General features: G+C 32.9%; 2 protein-coding genes across 3 annotated transcripts; one reads left to right on the forward strand and one right to left on the reverse strand.

Annotated features, from left to right (window-relative positions):
* The first annotated feature begins 1,174 nt into the window (after window positions 1–1,174).
* On the forward strand, window positions 1,175–4,391 carry LOC145002968 (PKS-NRPS hybrid synthetase cheA-like). Its single transcript, XM_078962145.1, has 5 exons — window positions 1,175–1,286; window positions 1,562–1,644; window positions 1,718–2,771; window positions 2,868–3,308; window positions 3,382–4,391. Exons 1-5 carry the CDS (start codon window positions 1,175–1,177, stop codon window positions 4,389–4,391), a joined length of 2,700 nt encoding a protein of 899 aa, XP_078818271.1.
* Window positions 4,392–5,101: 710 nt separating this feature from the next.
* LOC144999749 (rRNA biogenesis RRP36-like protein) lies at window positions 5,102–7,700 on the reverse strand. Of its 2 annotated transcripts, none has more exons than XM_078958912.1 (10): window positions 7,542–7,700; window positions 7,233–7,348; window positions 6,671–6,807; window positions 6,513–6,579; window positions 6,350–6,402; window positions 6,055–6,109; window positions 5,883–5,957; window positions 5,683–5,800; window positions 5,488–5,534; window positions 5,102–5,417 (listed from the first exon to the last, which is right to left on the reverse strand). In XM_078958912.1, the coding sequence occupies exons 2-10, from the start codon at window positions 7,338–7,340 to the stop codon at window positions 5,313–5,315; spliced, it is 765 nt and encodes a 254-aa protein (XP_078815038.1). In that variant the 5' UTR covers window positions 7,341–7,348; window positions 7,542–7,700; the 3' UTR covers window positions 5,102–5,312. The 2 variants fall into 2 exon arrangements, with proteins under 2 accessions (XP_078815038.1, XP_078815040.1); XM_078958914.1 differs by having other exon boundaries at window positions 7,233–7,439; window positions 7,542–7,667.
* Window positions 7,701–20,248: the final 12,548 nt, after the last annotated feature.

Raw genomic sequence — 20,248 nt, forward strand, 5'->3', positions numbered from 1 at the left:
CAAACTTTATTATGAACGTTTAATTAATTTTATAACAAATAATAAATAATAAATACAAGTAATATATACAAGGGAAATAGTCAAGTGTACTCCACATTGCCACATAAGATGCCATATAACTAAATGAGACGAAATGACAGCATTAAAACCGGATATAGGCAAAATGGCTATTGGCTACAATAAATGATTCGAATGGTCAAAATGAAAAGGTAGCAAAATATAGTAATTTATATGTAAATAGAAAATACATATTGATAGTATAATTACTTGTAATTGTTATATTAGTGATATCCATTCTTCTTCATAAATTAGACAAACCCCTAGCACTCTAGCAACCTAGGTCTAGTTTCCTTTTTCTACAAATTGTCGTTTCTTTGGACCTCATATTTCTTTATAGGACCCTGTAATTATGATATTTTTTAGTCAAAATGATGTTTTTTTCAATACCTAGGAAATTAAACTGTTTGACTCTGCAAATTTAATATTTTTCAGCCTTTTCTTTTTCTGTAAAAGAAATCATTGAACGAATAAATAACCTAACCATCTTATTTAATTTTATAACAAATTCAATATCGATATTTACAAATACAATTTTGATCTTTACAATTATCTACAAATTTCAAACATTGAAATATGTATCCTCTTAATAGCCAATTAATTGTCAACTAATCCAACTATAACACATATCTAATATAAAATCAAAACATACATTTTTAATGTAAACAAACAATAGCTTCTGTTTTTAAACTTAAGGTAAAATGAAAATGCTTGTAAATATATTTTCTGCCCACTCTTATTATCCAACGCAACCTAACACCTCCACTGAACACCGCCGTAACCACCTCCGGTCCGACCACCGGTGGTGTTTCTACAACATCCGGTCATAATAGAAAATAAGAGAGAGAGAGAGAGAGGGAGAGGGAGAGAAAGAGGGAGAGAGGGAGAGAAATCGATAGGTGGTGGTCCAAATGTCGAAGTTTTTGAAGGAGAAAGAGATGAGGGAGGGACAAATACGGGTGAAGGAGATGAGTGGGATGTTTGGGTGTTGTCGGAAATGTAAGGAGAAAGAGATGAGACAGATTCGTTGGTGGAGAGATCAAGAAAGAAATGGGCTAGAGGAGAGGGGGTGGTGGTCGTCGTTTTCACTTTGGTTGTAACCGTGATCGGAAAATAGATGTTGTTGCCGGTGGTGGAGGTGGTCGCGGCTCCTGGTCGGACGAAGATGGAGGTTGCTCGTGCTCACAGATTTGTGGGGATGAGGGAATTTTTGATGACGGCTAATAATAGTTTATGATTTTAGGGTTTATTTTCTAATTTATATGGATGGTTTAGAGTATTAAAAATATTGAATTGGGCTTAAAATGGTGGGCTTTAAAAAAAACGGAAGTTATATATTTTTTTTTTAAAAAATACGTCTTTTCTTATAAAAGTTATTTAAATAAGTTTTTTTTAGTATTAAAATTTTATAAAATATTTATTTTTATGTATTTCTCATTTTTATATTTGTGCAATATTCTAATTATTTATCTTTTTTTTTTTTTTTTTTATTTTTTTTATTTAGAGATGTTTAAGTTTTTTGGAATCAACTTGTCGGCTAGAGATAAAGATTTTTCTACAAAAACTTCAGCATTTTCTACCAATCAGGTTATATAATTATATCAATTATTATGCTTTCAAATACAACATATATGCTAAATCACTTGAAATTTGATTGCAGAAGTTTAAGTCTCGTGAGGAATTATTGGAGTGGACACAAAACACCGCACGTTCTTTAGGATATGTCATTGTTACTAGAAGATCAAAGGCATATGGGAACGGCTACGTGCATACAGTTATACTTATATGTGATCGTGGCAGAGAGTATAAACCTAAAGAGTATACAAGAGCATCTGGAAGCAAAAGGACTAATTGTCAATTTCAGTTGGAAGGAAAGTATTCAAAAGAACATGATAAATGGACGCTAAGAGTAATATGTGATGAACATAATCATCCATCGGCACAACATATGGAAGGTCATCCATTTGCAAGACGGTTATCAGTCGATGAGACTCGTTTGGTGGCTAATTTAACAAGAAAGAACGTGGCGCCACGTGACATCCTATCAGCATTGAAGGTTCAAAACGAAAACAATGTGTCGACAATTAAAACAATATACAATGCACAACAAAAGATTCGGATGCACGAGCAAGCAGGAAGAACTCCAATGCAGGTTCTTATGTCCCTTTTACACACCAATGATTATGTTTATGAGTTTACTACAGGCGATTCAAATGAGTTAGAAAATTTATTCTTCGTTCATCCAACGTCTTGGAAGATATGGCGTGCATTTCCACATGTGTTGATAATAGATGCCACGTATAAAACCAACAAATATAACAAGCCGTTGGTGCAAATTGTTGGTGTTACATCAACTCAAAAGACATTCTCTGTAGGCTTTGCCTTTATACATAGGGAAAAGGAGGCCAACTATACTTGGGTGTTAAATTGTCTAAATTCGACGCTTGATACATGTATGCACCCACGTGTAATAATCACAGATAGAGAGTTGGCACTCATCAAGGCATGTGAAACAATTTTTCCGGATGCTGCCCGATTACTTTGTAGATGGCATATTGAACAAAACATTTTGAAGCATTGCAATAAAAGTATCACGTTGGAAGATGATCGACGCTCTTTTAGATCATTATGGAACTTACTAATTGATTCTCCAACATTGATGGATTACACGAAAAACTACATGCGACTTCAATCAATGTTGATAAAATATCCACGTAAGCTTGTTTTTTAGCGATATTTCTAAATCATAACCTTCATATGATTATTTATTTACGTATTTGTTAACTATACTTCTAAATCACAACATTCAGGTGTTTTGAAATACATAGAAGATACTTGGTTGAACAACTACAAAGAAATGTTTGTATCTGTTTGGATTGATCAACATCTTAATTTTGGAAACAACACAACCAATAGACTCGAGAGTGCACATGCCAATTTAAAGAGATTTTTGGACTCTGCAAGTTCTAATCTCGATAGATTTGTGCAACGAATTAATGAAATTGTGCAATCACAACTCACTTCAATCAATGAAAGCTTTGAGAAAAGCTTAATTTTCCGATATAAGCATCATAATTTGTACTGCTTCGGGTTACTAAGAGGTTCTGTTTCAAACGAAGCTCTTGATATAATAGTAGGAGAGCTCCAAAGGTTAAATGTGTCAAAGTTAGACTCCTCAAATTGTGGTTGCAAAGTCCGTACCAGTTGTGGGTTACCATGTGCTTGCATGCTTTCTGTTTACTTAAGCTCAGGTTAGTATGTTCAATTACAACATATATAAATTTTTAAATATTACAAAAATATTTATTTTGTATTTTAATACAGGTGAAGAAATACCCTTGGATTTAATAGATATCTTTTGGAGAAAGCTTAGTATTTTTGATACGAAGCCTGAAAAAAAAGGCAATATTTGTTGCGACGATGAAGTTGAAAAGTATAAAGAAAATTTCAACAAGCAGACAGAAGCAGGAAAAAAATTTTATTTGAAAAAACTAAAAGAGATATACGATGCACGCACAATTGATGTTGGAGAACCTACAGTTCAAAATAAGACCCGCGGACGGCCGAGTATGAAGAAACAACATAAAAAGAATGTCAACCCTCCAAATCAAGCTCCTCCTAGATGCAATGACTCTACCACATCAGAGTTCATTGGGTTGGATTTAAATAAAGAACCTGAAAGGCATAATTATTCGTACGCCATTGACTTAAATGAAGAACCACGAATGCATGATCCATTCCTAATGAAGAGTATTCCTGATGTATTTCATGATTACATCGACAAGATACAAGATGTACTCGGTGATGGAAACTGTGGGTTTCGAGCGGTAGCTGTTAGTCTAGGGCACAGTGAAGACCAATGGCTATACATTAGGCAACAATTGCTTGAAGAGTTAGAAAGTCAATTTTATGCATACCAACAAGTTTTTACTGATGGGTTCAATGAGGTATACGAGTCTTTGTGTTGGTTCGAGTCACCTGCATATTTGCGACATTGGATGATTATGCCTTTGACTGGTTACTTGATTGCCAACAAGTTTGGTGTGATTGTTCATTGTCTAAGCCATGAACAATCTACAACCTGCTTCCCTCTTTGGAGAGGTCCTGAAGAGTTTCAATCTCACCGAAACATTACAGTGGTACTTGTAGGCAGACATTATATTTCGGTGTCTTTAAAAGGAAATTACCCAATGTCTCCAACCACAACATATTGGAATGCTCATAAAAGCTCGTCTGCATCTTTCTGGCAAACTATGTATTGGTCGCGTTTCGAATTATACAATCAACATAGGCCTCGTAGTTCTGAAATACCTTGGATACATATCACGGATTAAGTATGAATGTAATTGAACTCTTTTGATATGTATTGCTTTCAAAATTTTGTTTTATTATTAGTATGTCATATTTGTAGTCTTTTGTTATAATATTTTTAAATAAAACAATTTTAATAAATTACATACAAATAACCTAAAAAATATATAAAAAAAATTATATTTAGCCTATTTTATTTTGCAAGTTTAATAACCTAAAAAATATATAAAAAATTATATTTTACCTATTTTATTTTGCAAGTTTAAAAAAAATATAAAAAATTATATTTAACTATTATATTTTGCAAGTTTAAAAAAATATATAAAAAAAAATTATATTTAACATATTTTATTTTGCAAGTTTAAAAAAGATTATTAAAATACTTTGACTTAATAATTATACATAAAAGACATAAAATTATTATGTAATGATGATTATTAAAAGGTAATGATTAATATAATGATTTGTTTATTTAAGAAAAAAAAAGGTAAGGTAATGATTAGAAGGATCCTTTAAGACTAATAAAGGATCTAATTAGATGGACCCTTCGTATTTGATAACCATTTTAGCAATTCGAGACAATTCAAAAACAATATCATTCCTATTTTGTTTTTTTCACTAAAATCCGATCGTACTTTTTTGTTCTCCTTAACATATTGAACCAATCGTTGAAATTCAATATGTTAGTTCAATGAAGATGACCATAAAACCCCTCACATAAAACATCCATTCAAATCCTCAAAAGCCAAAATCTCTTTCAAGATTCAAATGAACCTAGTAAAGTAGTTAATCATCAAATGTCAAAGACAAGTTTTCCACGTACCTTTTGGCTTCTAATATAATAAAACAACAAGGCCAAACTAAAGTTTCTAGAACAATTGGCACCAATCTTACAATAATTCAATTACAAAAATAACACAAAATATAAATTCATGTTTTCAAATTTACTCTTCCCCTTCATTGGGTCTTCGATATGGCATAAACCTATGGTCTTTTGCAGCATTTTTCCTTCTCTTTTTCTCAATAAATGATGCAAGCTTGCCCGATGCCTTGTGAATAACATGCCATGTCAGCATTATAATTTTAAAAAATACAAAAAATAAAACATTGTACTTGTACCTTGAGCTCCTTGAATTTTTCAACAAGTTCTTGTTTACGGATTTCAGCTGCAAGAAAAAAAAAAAAAAACAAATCAAGAAAACTTTTTAACCCCTTTTTTTTTATTTTGCTATATTAACATATGGTGACATGACTTAATAAGGTAAGCTAAAAGAATGACTTAATGAAGAAAGTCAAGAGAAAGAGAGAGATTACATTTCTTCAAATAATAAGGCTGTTTCCCTTGTTTTGCAGCTTCTCTTTCCTTCTTCTTATGCTTAACAAGAATCTCTTTATCCGTATGTTTTGTGGATGCTGATTTCAATTGTTTGTCCTAAAATTTACAAAAAAGAATTAAAAAAAATTATATCTTAAAAATGAATTGATCAGTTTTAACTTAGTGAAAAACCACTTACAATCCATGCTAAACGTTCCTTCAACCCGCTAATAACTTCTGGATCCTTTGTTTTCTTCATTTGCTTTTTTAATTGCTATCAAGATCATGAAATAATAATCATCAAAAAGTTGTAAATTAAATAATAGTATCGAGTATTAGGGTATACATGGTTATGAATTTCTTAAAGCTACCTCTTTCTCTTTAGGGAGCTCACTCTCGTATAGAAAGTTATATCTTTTCTTGAATCTGTAAGATTTAGAAAAAATATAAGTGATTATATTATTTTTATTACTGTTGATCAAAGAAGTTTAAAAAAGATATAATCTTGGAGGTTATTGAACATTAAAAGGGCATGAATATCATGTAACAATCTAAACCATGATACAATTTATTGAACAAAACATAATGAACTTAATGGTAACAGAAGAAAAAAAAATGACTTAATAAAAGAAAGTCAAGGAAATGAGGGTAGAAAGGAGAAATTACCCATCTACATCAAGTGTTCCACATAATGATTCAAAACGAGGGTCACGAACAATCTGATTATAGAAGATAGGGAAAACAAGAAAAAGTTAAACCTCATGATTATCATAAAATTTTGAATTCTTTGATAAGGCTAGAGAGGATAATAATCAAGATGTTTGCTAACCTTTTTAGGAGCCTGAATGACTTCTCTAAATCTACCAACTGGTTTTTTGCTACTGATCTCCATTGGCCTTAAAAGACAGAAATAGATCATACTTAATCATTTACAACTCTGTGAAGTAACAACATGAATGAAAATAGTAAGTTGCATAGATCATATACCTATTTTTGTTCTCTCTTTTACCCTTTCTCTCTAATTTAGGCTTCTGATTGACTACATGTGACCCATCTGAACGTGCCTTCTGCAACTCTTCAAATGTAACATTTGCAAGCACCTCATGTATCTCTGTCTCCCCATCCTAATTGAAAATTCATTACATGTTTTACTTGAGTATATAACACATACCACCATTTACAAGAGATTGGTTCAACATGGATAATTGGATACATAATATATGTGGTAAGCAACCATAACAGCATCATAACAGTAATGCCACCATATACATAACTATGTAGTGATTGGTGAACAGAGGAGTGACGGTGGATTAGCACTCCTGATGATACATTCTTTACTTAATTTTGAACCTAATACCTTCCTCTTTGTGATGTTTATCGTAAGGTTCAGTAAATTATCAAAAATCTCCAGAAATAAGAGTTCTATATCAAATTTTCCATGGAAAATCAACTATGTGTATGTCCCTCTTCTTGCGGGAAAGAACGCGATAAACATAAATCCGAGCGAGCATTAGAAATTCAGCATATAAATGTGTATATTGAAACTCACATCTTCGGAAGCAGATTCTTCTTCTTCTTCTTCTTCTTCTTCTTCTTCATCGCTGTCTTTGAATTTGATCTTGCTCGAAGTAGGCATATCATCGTGGCGATTCTTCATGTTACTCTCTAAAAGTGCGAAAAATTCATTAGTTTCAACCAATTTAACCCGTAAAATCTCAAATTTTAACCGACAGCATTACAATCGCCATAATTACAGCTGCAAAAGTGTTTAGGTCGAATCGAAAAATAAAAATTCGATGAATTAAACACGGAACAGGAAACGAAAGAAAAAAGCCCGAACAGAAGTATAAAACCTAACCTGAGAAGCTAATCCTTCGTGCTCTTACAAGGAACGCCGCTTCTTCGCTTCACCAAGAGCTTATGACTGTGTGCTGAATGTAATCAATGGGGGAGGGCGGAGGGGGGAAGGCGGATTCAGAACAGAAACGTGGCTTTGTGAAAAGATACTGTAAACCCAATAAGCGCCCAATTAAGGTTCGAAATGTTTCATATTGAGCCCAATAAGCTTTAAGAGGCCTATAGACTATATATAGACTATGCAATAACTTCCAAATATAGTTGTTCACCCCGATTAAAAGGTCCATTATAACATTTTTAAAATAAGTTGAAAAGTATGTAAATTGTTGTTTACAGAAGGTCCTGATTTTCTTAACAATGTTCAATTATGGACTTAATCGGTTATGGGAGGTTCAATAATAAAATCTTGGATTTTGGGCTCGAGAACTACTACAATCATATATAGGAATCGGCAAGCATACATTTGTTGGATTGGATATAACTGAACTAGGATTTAACATTGTATGTTGAAAATTTTAAAGAATGGGGTTTTTATTTGGTTTGATAAGAAACCGGTTCAATTTGATTGTTAGTTTTAGTAGAAAAAAAAACTATCATTATGATCCATCACTTCTTCACATTTGTTGTCGAGACAAAAATTTTGGGGTTTTTCTGAAAGATTTTGACCACTTAAATGATCCCCATGATGGTCAAGAAATATGAAACGTATAAAAATATCGTTTTGACTCCATGCATGATCTCAAATAGCCGAAAAAACATATCATATCAATGGTAAAACGTTTTATTTATTAGGTTTTTTTTTTTCTGATCAACCATGAAAATATTGTTAAATTCGAAGATTGGAATCAATGGCAAAATACAATAAAAATTTGTGTATCTATAGATTTTTTAAACCAGTGTCCTTTCCAATCTATTTTGATGACCATTTACATAGAATTAGACATTTTAGCCTCAATACCAATATCGATACAATTCGGTTTCACCCAAGAGGCCAAAAGCGGTTTGCTTAATTTAAATAAGTAAATAAATATATAAACTTATTATATCGATTTTAAATTCGATATATTTGCACCTCTAATCAAAGCTTAAGCACATATAGGTCAAGATTGGTGGGTAGCATATTAAAGCAATGCCATCATAGGCCAAATATAATATAACTACAACCAAGTTGTTGATCATAGGCCAAATATAATATAACGATTGTTTTGTATATCTTATTTTGTTAGTGTAGTAGTGTCTATATGTCGATTTATGTGAGTAAGAGAGTGCGTATAGCAACACCCTTGTGACAACCCGAAATTTAATCTGTCATATTTAACCACTCCTTTCGTTAATATGCCTTGTTTTATTAAACTGTCTGTTAGCCTTTTTGGAAGAGGTTAATTAATGTAGGACTTTTATAATGACTTGGTAAGGGTTGAAAACAAATTAGAAACACCCTCATTAATCCCTTGAAAATTCTAGTTTCAACCAAGTCGAAATACGACCACTTAATCGGGTGCGACCAAAAGCCCCGTTTAGCGGCAGTATCGGGTAGATTTCCATTGAGCCCAAACTCAAGCACCTATATAAGGGAGAGTAAACTTCATTTACACTCTTTTCACCCTCTTTCTACACTCTCTCTCTACAACTTGTTTTCGAGCCAAAAACGTCCGTTTCGAGCCCCAAACTAGTAAGAAATCTATCCTAACTTGTTGTATAGCTTAGTTAACATGCAAATTCGTGTTTAAGACATCAAATAGGTATGTGTTTACGGCCCAAGAACACTCTTGGACCGTGAAAACCCTTAAGTGGGGTTTTTAAGCCCTAAAACCCCTCCAAACTACCCCTAAGGCTTAGATATGGCTAAATGACTTAAGGTAACGGACTTAGAACACCTTGAACTTAACTTTTGGGGAGTAAACTTGAGTTTACTGCCCAAGAACATGCTTGGGCGGTAAACTCCTCTTCATGGGGAGTAAACTCAAATTCAAGTGTTAGAAATGCCCTCAAACACCTCCTATGGCCTTGGAAAATGTCTAAAAGCAACCACCATTGAAGTAAAGGCATTAAACAATAATTAAACCAAGGAAATAGGAGTTTACGGCCGTGAACCCCCCTAGAACTGGTCCATGGGACGTAAACTCCCAAAAAGTGCCCAAATGGTGCCCTAACTTCTTCATTTGACTTGGAAAAATGCATAGAACTTTATTCTCTACCAATTAAGGCCTTAATACACCAAAGGAATGAACATATAAGAGTTTACGGCCGTAAAATCCTTGTTTAGGGCTGTAAACTCCCCAAATGGTCCATTTGTTGCCTTAAACCCATTCCCATGCCTTATATTTGGACCTAGCCTAATTCTATGAGTGAAATAAGACCATTTAGCATCCTATAACACCCCCACCATGAGTTTACGACCGTAAACTCATGGGGAGTTGGTCTTAGGGCCGTGAACTCTATAAAGAGTTCACTCTTGAAGAGTAAACTCCTTATCTAGGCCATACATACCCATAGATGTTACCCGGGACACCCCTAACACTTAATCAAAGTGTTTTCTGCACTTTAGGATGCGTATACGTGTTTAATTAGTATTATATTTACTAATTGTATATAAACATATGTCATCATATGTTAATAGGTCACTAAGTGTGTTTAAGTCTTTACTAGACACCGAGCACCCAATCGGCACCTTCGTTCGATCCACTTACAACAGGTGAGTTCATACACCTGAATTAACCTTTTAAATGTTTTTACATGCTTTTATGGGGGGGGGGAATACAAGTTAAACATGCCAGTTATCACATCAATCTCATGTGATATATAACCCGCATGTACAAGGATTTATTACACTGTCAACTGTTTTACCAAGTATGATACTGTAAATGGTTTTCCAAAACGTCTTTACCTGTTCAAAGCTTTTCTCAAATTGTCTCTAGCACTGTATGTTTTACTTCAAATTCAGTTACAACAGTATTCGAAACAAAGGTTTTTCTTAACTTATATTGTTTTATCAGAAAATACATTCAAAACGCGTTAATGAAAGGTTTTCAAAGGATTTCTAAAGGTTTTTCAAACTTATTTTACAAAAGAATACCAAGTCGTGATTTTCTCAAGTATAAAGGTTTTCCAAAGTTTCCATCAAAGTTTTCATCCATGTGTTTATACTCCTACTTTGTTAGATACTATTGCTTCGTTATACTTCTACTTAGTTAATGCTCCTACTTAGTTAAATACTACTACTTTGTTAACGCTTTTACTTCGTGATACACTTCTACTTTGTAATACGCTTCTACTTCACGATGCGCTTCTACTTCACGATACGCTTCTACTTGTTAACGCTTCTACTTCACGATACACTTCTACTTGTTAACGCTTCTACTTCACGATGCGCTTCCACTTATTAACACTCCTACTTTATTAATGCTACTACTTCACGAACCACTCCTACTTTATTAATGCTACTACTTCGTAAACGCTTATACCTTATTAGCATTTCCACTTTGAGGAACGCTTCTACTTCATGAAATACTTCTACTTTGTTAACACTTCTACTTAGTTACATGTATGCCTGTGCTTGTATAGTTATATAAATAATGTTTAAAGGACTTAAGAAGGCTAGTTCGCCATATTTCCTTTTCTTCGTTGAGATGTGGTCTGGTGGGATTGGATATCCGTCCGAAGGTCGTTTGATCATTAGTTACATAATATGTATACAAGCATAGACATATAGGTTTACATCAGTCAGTTCAGTTGTGAGTCTCTATTACTAGTCCAGTATTTTACATCAGATCTCACTATACGAGATGCATCTTCAGGACACGGCCTTCTCCGTTGTCTAGTTGGTAACCAAAGTCTCCTATAGGAAGAGCGGGCATTGTGCGTATAGATCTATACGGGATTGACACCCCCACACCCTGATTGCTAGCTACAGTCCACGGCCTACCAAGCCAAGGGATGACAGATGTCACATTCTTTCTGATGCTTGCAGGGCGTCAAGTTCTCTAGTGTCTATCAGTATGGTTACGAGTATCTCGGGGTTACCTTATAATTCATAGCCTTAAGGTAACGGGAATTAACACTGTATTCACTGTTTTTAGACCTTGCTAGACGTATCATTCATTTGATACTGTCTGGGGTCTGTGTCTCATCTCGTTAGACTGAGTCAGGCGCGTCGTTCATTCGATACTCTCCTGGAGTCTATGATTTCTTTTGCCTTAGTCAGCAGCATTTTCTGCTGAGGCATACGTTATTTTCCCTAATGTTTTTACTTGTGATATCCTTCTACTCCTTTAAAATCAAATACCATGTTTTGGTAATGATAATATTTTAGAAAGAATACTCCTTAAAACATAACATCGTCGGGTCTTGGTAGAAGACTACTTTTAATTAGAAAATATAGGATTTTCTGGAAAAGACTTTAATACACTGTTGATTCTAAACTACTACTTTTATAAAGTTATTTGAGTAAAATGACACTAAATACTTATGAACTCACCAGCATTTGTAAAAATGCTGATACCCGCTTTCAAATAACTGTGGTCGTTTGTTCACCGGTCATCACAACCATTACCGACGTAACCCTCCGAGAGATGATTTGCATAAGAATTCGGTATTACTTCTTTGAATTGAAAAGAAATCAATGGATCGGGGATGAGTTACGACACGAGTGTAGTCTTTAAAGACAATGCAAAGGGGTGATCCATGGATGAGAGTAGCCGGTAAGGATGGTGCCGGCGATGGTGAAAGGGGTTAGGTTTACAGAGCGTGTAATGAGTTTGGAGAGAGTATATTTCAGTTTATGGAACCAAATAGCCATTCTCCAATGTTAGGTGTGTTATAAACTACAAAGGGGGGGGGGGGGGGGGGATAAAGGGGAAGGAAAAAGTCAAAGATAATAAGAGAAAGGAAACATATAGGTGAGTCCGCTGGGTCAATTGTTTGACCAATTCAATTGGCAACAACATAGTTCGAGATAAGATGTCGACCAAAATATTTTGAATGCATACAATTATTGTACATATTGTATAAAAACTTGTACCTCTTAAAATTCAACAAAACATGCTAAATGCTAATTAAGGTATAAATATATATTATTTTAATGGGTTTAATAGATAAAAATTATATTTTTCCAGGAAAATAAAAATATATTATAACAATTGTAAAAAAGTATAAAATATAATCGGTAAAGATATTTTATATTATATTTTAATATGATCTTTGTAATTTCTTTAGTTTTCATATTGATATGAATATACATACTATCCTAATTTGGTTTATGATCGGTTTTAGAAATAGGGAGAATTTTATATATGCCCTTCTTAAACATCAAAATATCATATTTACCCAACTTAATTTCTAAATATCATATTTACCCTTTATAAAATTTATAAATATCATATTTATCCTTTATAAAATTTCAAAATATCATATATGTCCTTTTTACACATCAAAATATCATATATACTTTTCTTAAATATAAAAATATAATATATGTCATTTTTAAACATCAAAATATAATATATATACCTTTCTTAAATATCAAAATATTGTATATGTACTTTTTAAATATCAAAATATAAATGACAATATCTAAAATATCATTCATCTACAACATGATAATAATCAACAACAACAAAAACTAAACAATCAAAATATATATTCCATAGAGATGATTGATGATGAATCTTTTTGTTCGTCAAGGGGGTGATATTCCAACAATTTAAAAGTTCACATTTCATTATCATACACGTAAGAATAATATGGTTAAAATTTTTAATTATTATAATAATTCTAAGGTATAAAGAATGATTATAAAATATTAAAAATATTATAAAAAAAAGATTTGGGCAAATATGATATTTTGAAGGTTTATGAAAGGCAAATATAATATTAAGAAATTAAGCTGGACAAATATAATATTTTGAAGTTTAAGAGGGATATATATAGAATTTTCCATTAGAAATAATATCTCACCTCACTTTTTTTTTTTCCAAACGCAATTATTTTAAGTACACATAAAAAAAAAAAAAAAAAAATACATCTTGTCCGATTTCAACGCTATTATCCAATTTATATAAAAAAGGATAGGAAGATATTGAATTGTCGCGATGATATATTCAAAATTTCTTAAAAGAATAGTATATAAAATGGGTGTATACTAAAACATAATGTTTATTATACCGAAAGGATATGATACTATATAATAATATAAAATACTAAACATATTCAAGGGTGTAAACTAAAATCTAGGTGTTTTTTTCTAAAATGAGGCGTAGAAGAGGTAAACAAAACAATATTTAATAATTATTAAAAGAACATTAACTTTCATGATTTTATGAATAATAATATACTTTATTATTTTAATTATAATAATTTTTTGTTTCCTAAAATCAAATTAATTATTTAAAAATAATTAAAGATTATTATGTAATGATTAGTTTTTTTTTTTTTTTTTTTTTTTTTTTGAAACGGCAAATATAACCTACTCCTAAACTACACCTAAAATCCACCTATGTCCACGACGGGACTTGAACCCTCAACCTCAAGTAGGGAGGGCAAGGGCAAATCTAATTAGTAAAGGTTGTCCAACTACCAAATATGATGACATTTTAATCAATCTAAAAAAAAATGAACGTAAAACTAAAGGGAGTGGGTGTGGTACCACCTACGGTTTTATCACCTCAGCATGCAGCACACCGTCCTTTGGGTGTGGTTTAAACCGCACTCTCTCCATCCACGATTTTTTACTGCCGCACAATACTTCTCTTTCTCTAAACATTCTCTCTCCTAGGTTAATTTTCTGGTTAAAGCTTATATTGGGCTACAAAACCCACGACTAAAACAAATCAACATTAGTATTTTTTTTTTTATTATTATGTATTGTTACTAGATAATGAATAAAATATGAAAAGTATTTAATTCTTTGGGTTTATAATATATATATATATATATATATATATATATATATATATATATATATATATAGAGAGAGAGAGAGAGAGAGAGAGAGGGGGGGAAGAGTTATATGGAAATTGAATGATTAAGGCAACACATATTTGAATCAATGAAAACATGACAACACACCACTTTCACAATAACTTCTACAATACATTACTTGTAAAGAAATAAATGGACATGTGTCATTTGATTATTGGTTTCGGTAGATGTTGCCCTAGTTATTTGTTTTCCATAGAACTCATTCTTTTATATATATATATATATATATATATATATATATATATATATATATATATATATATATATATATATATAATTTGAAGTTTTTATTTAAATTACATTTTCTAAAAAAATTGTGGCACCATACCTAGTAATGTAATGGGCTTTTACTTTTAATTAATGAAATCTTTTGTTTTTAATTAAAACTAAAAATTTTAATTATTTAAAAATAATATATGGCACCACTTCTTGGGTTTGGCATCCAATCACACTTTTGTGGTACATGCTAATGTGTCACCTAAGTGGCAGTGTGGTAAAATAAGAGAGTGTGACACCACTCCCTTCTACCTAATTATCATTTTGCATGTGCATAAAGACTTGTAAACTAATTATCATCTTTTTCTAAAAATATGATATATATATATATATATATATATATATATATATATATATATATATATATATATATAATTGTAAATAATTGATGAGTGACACACAAATAATTGATGCATTGTTAAAAAATCATCATTCATTACTAGTTATGTAGACATATGGAGAGTAACATTTGTAATATAAATATGGGATAATGTTATAAAAAACCTTAAGTTTGGCAGAAAATGTCGGTTTTACCCTTTGGCAGATTTTTGGTTCATTTATACCGCAAACTTGTCATTTTTTTGTCGGTTTCGCCCTTGTTACCTGCAATAGCAGGTTTCCAGGTTATTATGAATTATTTTTTGCGAAAAAACCCTTAAGTTTACAAATATTTTGCAAAAAAACCCCTTAAGATTATAAACATATAAAATATAAATATATATATTCAAAATTTTATAAAACTAAATAGTTTTCTACTGAAACATATTTTTAGCTTTATGTACGGTAAATTTTATATTTGTTTGATATAAAGTTTTTATATTTAAATTTTAAAAAACTTACCTAGTTTTATCAAAATTTAAATATTTATTAATTAATACTTAAACTTTTCAAAGTAACATTAAAAAACGTCTATTAGCTAATAATAATATAACATTAGTGACATTCAATTAAGTTTTTTTAAAAGAAAAATAAAAATATTTTATATGTTTAAAAGGTTTGAATTTCAGAAATAATAAACTATCATATTTTATATAAAAATAAATATATTTATATAATAAATTAGACAAATATATTTATATTTTATATGTTTAAAATGTTTATATTTATTTTTGATGTTTAACATGTTTATGATATTTTTATAAAAAAATATGATAATATTATTATGTATTTAAACATATAAAAAATACGATATGTTAGTATTTCTGAAATACAAACCTTTTAAACATATAAAATATTTTTATTTACCTTTTAAAAAAATTAATTGAATGTACATGATACCATATTATTCATAACAACTATTTTAGCATAATTACTTATTAACTAACAAATGTTTTTTAATTTTGTTTTGAAAAGTTGAAGTATTAATTAAGAAATATATTCAAATTTTGTTAAAACTAGGTAAGTTTTTTTAAAATTTAAATATAAAAAGTTTATATCAAACAAATATAAAAGTTACCGTATGTAAAGCTAAAAATATATTTCAGTAGAAAACTATTTAGTTTTATAAAATGTTGAATATATATTTATATTTTATATGTTTATAATCTTAAGGGTTTTTTTGCAAAATATTTGTAAACTTAAGGTTTTTTTGGAAAAAAATAATTCATAATAACCTGGAAACCTGCTATTGCAGATAACAAGGGCAAAACCAACAAAAAAATGACAAATTTGCGGTATGAACGAACCAAAAATCTGCCGAAGGGTAAAACCGACATTTTTTCCAAACTTAAGGCTTTTTATGACATTATCCCTATAAATATTCCTCTATTATAAAGCATATGGAGAGTAACATTTGTAATATAAATATTCCTTTATTATAAAGAATACGATATAAAATAAGTTATATTTTTTTATAAGTGATATAACTTTTATGTTTTCTCTAACTTTTTTTTCTCCATCAAAGTTCATAACAAAAACTAATTTGGTTTAGTTTAAAGTTACCTTAATTACGTTAAATTTATAAAATATTATCAGCACGAAAGTTCTAATTAAAGTGATTAAAGAAGTGAAATCACATTTATCTTAATCAATATATGTAATTAAAGTGATTAAACAAGTGAAATCACATTTATCTTAATCAATATATGTATTATTTAGTAGAAACATTACTAATTATGAAATCATCATTTTCTTCATTATAATAAAATGATTTTAATAATAATTGTTAGTATAGTAATGAATTAATAATAATTATTCATTATGAACATTATAAACAACTAACGATTTTTATTATTATTCTAACATTTCTTTATGTATTCGAACTTTAATTTATATATACTAACATTTATTTATGCGTATTAACTTTTATTTTTGTATACTAACATTTATTTATGCATTTTAATTTTCATGCTTACAAATTTTTATTTACGTTTATAATTAATATAGTTATACCGAATATAGTGGTGTCATAATTATAATGCTTATTAAATTATTTACAAAGAAGCCGATTAATTTATATATCCGTTGTAACACCGTAAATTTCAAAACAAAATTTTTAAATTTTTATAAAACATAATTCATTTAATATTCATAAAACAACCATATTTAATTATCCAATTCAAGTAAATACAAAATCCCAAGATCACAAATGTATAAACTCCGTGCGTGTGTACGGATCAAGCCGGCGTCTTCCCGCGGTCGTCACTAGTACCTGAAACAATAACATCAAACACTGTAAGCACAAAGCTTAGTGAGTTCCCCAAAATACCATATATATAACACATATTAGCCACTCGAGGCTATAACTCTGTGGGTCCGTGCATCCAAACTCTGTGAACCCTCAGGTTCTAACTCTGTAAACATGCACAACATAAATCACATAGAAATAATGCAGTACAACACATAACATACATAGCATACAAATACTCTATCACATAACTCTGGTTACCTACTCAAGGTAAAGTATAGTGAGAAGACTCACCTCGCGTGTCTCGGTAAGTCGTGAATCCTGAAATCACTAGTGCTCGATCTCCCGAGCTAAAGTCCTCCTAAATCACAATACATCTCTAATTAACACTTTCCTAACTAAAGTTGACTACTCTTTAACAAGTCAACTTAGGTCAACATTGGTCAACGGTCAACTTTGACCGGACTCGGAGAGTGCACTATAGCGACTCGGCGAGTCTGAGCATATGCACTGATTTCCCTGAAATCCTCCCTTGACACCTCGAGTATTCTCTCTAACTCGACGAGTTCCACCTGGCATGAGTTGTGGGGCCACCACGACTCAACTCGCCGAGTCTCAAGAATAACTCGCCGAGTCCAACTTGACTCAGTCCACCTGTCCACTCTGACTTCCCCTTGACTCACTGAGTCAACCCTCCCCAACTCGGCAAGACCACTCGCTGTGTGGTCGGGCATTATTCATACTACTCCCTGAGTCTGTTCTTCGGACTCGGCGAGTCCGTGCCATGCAATGACTCAAACTTGCTCATAAGGTCAGATCCAGTCCATTAACCCATATATCCAGTCCTTCTAAGCTTATTTAGCACGTAAAGTCACTATCTTGATGCACATACAATCTTGATATGACCATATATGATGTTTTTGTCTCAAATACTACAACTCAAGGTCATAAACTCCATTGCTATACATAAAGCTTGATGAGTGAGGCTCTCTAGACCTCTATGGATCCAGATCTAGAGCCTCAACACAAGAAGGGAACTATTTGGCATCAAATCATCCCATAAATGTCCATAAGAAACCCTAAATCCCATTATACTTCACAAAACAGAAGATAAACCGAAATCATACCTCTAGATCGATGATCTAAGCTTCAAATCCACAGAATAGAAACCTCATTTGCTTCCTCTTGCCTAGAATCTTCTCCTTCTTTGCTAAATGACACACACAAGGTCAAGAATGCTTCCTTTCTCTCTCAAAACGTTCAAGCACTCAAGGGTTTTTCTCTAAGGGTTGGGTGAGCACAAATGACGGCCATAAGGCCCTTTAAATAGGTCTCAATCCCCGGAAATTAGGGTTTCACCACACAGCGTGGACTCGACGAGTCCGGACGCGAACCCGTGCCCAAATCCGCGATCCTACTCGACGAGTTTGAGCTCCAACTCGCCGAGTCCACTCACAATTTCCATAAATAAATCCAAAATAAATACCTGAAAATTCCGGGCTGTTACAATTCTCCCCCACTAGAACTAGACTTCGCCCTCGAAGTCTCACTCTGCAAATAACTCTGGATGCTGCTCTCGCATCTCATGCTCTGGTTCCCACGTCATCTCGGACCCTTTTCGATGCTGCCACTGAACCAAGACCAAAGGTACTTCCTTGTTCCTCAGAACTTTGATTTTCCGATCTCTGATGGCCACTGGTCTCTCAGCATAATTCAGGCTCGCATCCACATGAATATCATCTAGTGGAACCACTGCCGACTCATCGTCTATACACTTCCGCAATTGCGACACATGGAAAGTGTCGTGAATCTGCCCCAACTCTGCTGGCAAATCCAAGCGATAGGCTACCCTACCTACCCTCGCGACTACCCGAAATGGTCTGATATATCGGGGCCCCAACTTGCCCCTCTTCCTGAATCGGATCACTCCCTTCCAAGGAGAGACCTTCAGGAGCACAAAATCACCGACCTGGAACTCAAGTTCGGACCGACGTCTGTCCGCATAACTCTTCTGTCGACTCTGAGCAGTCAGTAACCTCTGTCTGACCTGCTGGATCTGCTCTGTCGTCTGAAGCACTATCTCCGTGTTGCCCATTACACGCTGCCCGACTTCTCCCCAACAAATGGGGGTTCAACACTTCCTCCCATACAACAACTCAAAGGGTGGCATACCGATGCTCGAATGATGGCTGTTGTTGTAAGAAAACTCAGCCAACGACAAATACGTATCCCAACTTCCCCCGAAATCCAATACACATGCTCGGAGCATGTCCTCGAGGGTCTGAATCGTCCGCTCACTCTGTCCGTCTGTCTGGGGGTTATATGCGGTACTAAAATGCAGCCTAGTACCCAACTCCTCATGGAACTTCTTCCAGAACCTGGAAGTGAAACGCACGTCCCGGTCGGAGACAATCGAGATCGGCACCCCATGCCGAGATACCACTTCCCTCACATACATCTCTGCTAACTTCTCTGCGGAAGAACTCTCACTGATGGCAAGGAAGTGAGCGCTCTTCATCAACCTATCCACAATCACCCAAATTGCATCAACTCCCCGAGCAGTCCTTGGCAATTTGGTGATGAAATCCATGGTGATCTGTTCCCACTTCCATTCGGGAATCTCCAATGGCTGCAACTTACCATGCGGTCTCTGATGTTCGGCCTTAACCTTACGGTAGGTTAAGCACCTCTCAACGAACCACGTAACATCTCTCTTCATATAGGGCCACCAATACTCCTTCCTCAAATCCAAATACATCTTAGTGGCCCCGGGATGGATCGAGAATTTCGACCGATGAGCCTCTTCCATCAAAATGGCACGCGCACCT

Source organism: Lactuca saligna, chromosome 6, assembly GCF_052625555.1.
Source record: "Lactuca saligna cultivar CGN05327 chromosome 6, ASM5262555v1, whole genome shotgun sequence".
In the NCBI taxonomy this organism is placed as follows: Eukaryota; Viridiplantae; Streptophyta; class Magnoliopsida; order Asterales; family Asteraceae; genus Lactuca; species Lactuca saligna.

Coding starts and splice junctions, on each gene's coding strand:
- LOC144999749 (XM_078958912.1), bottom strand. CDS start 7,340: ATGAAGAATCGCCACGATGATATGCCTACTTCGAGCAAGATCAAATTC. Junction 5,801..5,882: donor AGGAACGTTTAGCATGGATT/GTAAGTGGTTTT, acceptor TGTAAATTTTAG/GACAAACAATTGAAATCAGC. Junction 5,418..5,487: donor AAAAATTCAAGGAGCTCAAG/GTACAAGTACAA, acceptor GTTATTCACAAG/GCATCGGGCAAGCTTGCATC.
- LOC145002968 (XM_078962145.1), top strand. CDS start 1,175: ATGTTGTTGCCGGTGGTGGAGGTGGTCGCGGCTCCTGGTCGGACGAAG. Junction 1,287..1,561: donor TTTGATGACGGCTAATAATA/GTTTATGATTTT, acceptor TTTTTTATTTAG/AGATGTTTAAGTTTTTTGGA. Junction 2,772..2,867: donor AATGTTGATAAAATATCCAC/GTAAGCTTGTTT, acceptor CACAACATTCAG/GTGTTTTGAAATACATAGAA.